Source organism: Penaeus monodon, chromosome 22 (assembly GCF_015228065.2).
Source record: "Penaeus monodon isolate SGIC_2016 chromosome 22, NSTDA_Pmon_1, whole genome shotgun sequence".
NCBI classification, from domain to species: Eukaryota; Metazoa; Arthropoda; class Malacostraca; order Decapoda; family Penaeidae; genus Penaeus; species Penaeus monodon.
In genome coordinates this window covers 20,030,080-20,030,546 of record NC_051407.1, presented here as the reverse complement: position 1 = coordinate 20,030,546, position 467 = coordinate 20,030,080, and the positions used below count along the sequence as shown (strand labels likewise).

Genomic DNA, 467 nt, shown 5'->3' with positions numbered 1-467 from the left:
CGAAACATTTCTCAGCAACCCAGCGCCGTACCGGAAGGGCTCAAAGGGCGAGGAGAAGGATCCACTGAGGTCCCTCGTGGTGCCTCCGGCCTGGAACTGGAACACGCCGCCCTTCGTGGTGCTGAGCCTGCCGTTGAAGTGGCCCTCCTCGTCGACGGTCGGCAGGCGGTACTCGCACATGAAGTCCAGGTTCTCGTACCCTTCTACGGGAGTGTCCATCGTCACCTGCAGCTCCCCGGCGTCGACGCGAGGGAAGCTCCCGATCACAGAGAGCTGGTGAAAAGGGTTGGCGTGTATAGAGGTTAATGGTTGATTTATGTAGGTCATCTGTTGAGAAGTCCCGGACCGGCGTTGCCCGCTCAGGAAATTAGGTTTAGAAAATAACACGCAGAATAACTATTTTCCTTTCTGATATGATCGATTTACGAATATCTTGAACCACAAGGCCTCGCTCCCTCCATTGCCTT

The 467-nt window shown here is 55.2% G+C and overlaps 1 protein-coding gene across 1 annotated transcript in view; it reads right to left on the bottom strand.

Moving 5' to 3' along the window:
- Positions 1 to 467, bottom strand: part of LOC119586980 — a gene marked incomplete in the record, with an annotated part of 81,895 nt that overhangs the window by 37,334 nt on the left and 44,094 nt on the right. Inside the window, 1 exon segment of the mRNA XM_037935722.1 lies at positions 32 to 273. Coding sequence (XP_037791650.1) covers positions 32 to 273 — 242 coding nt within the window.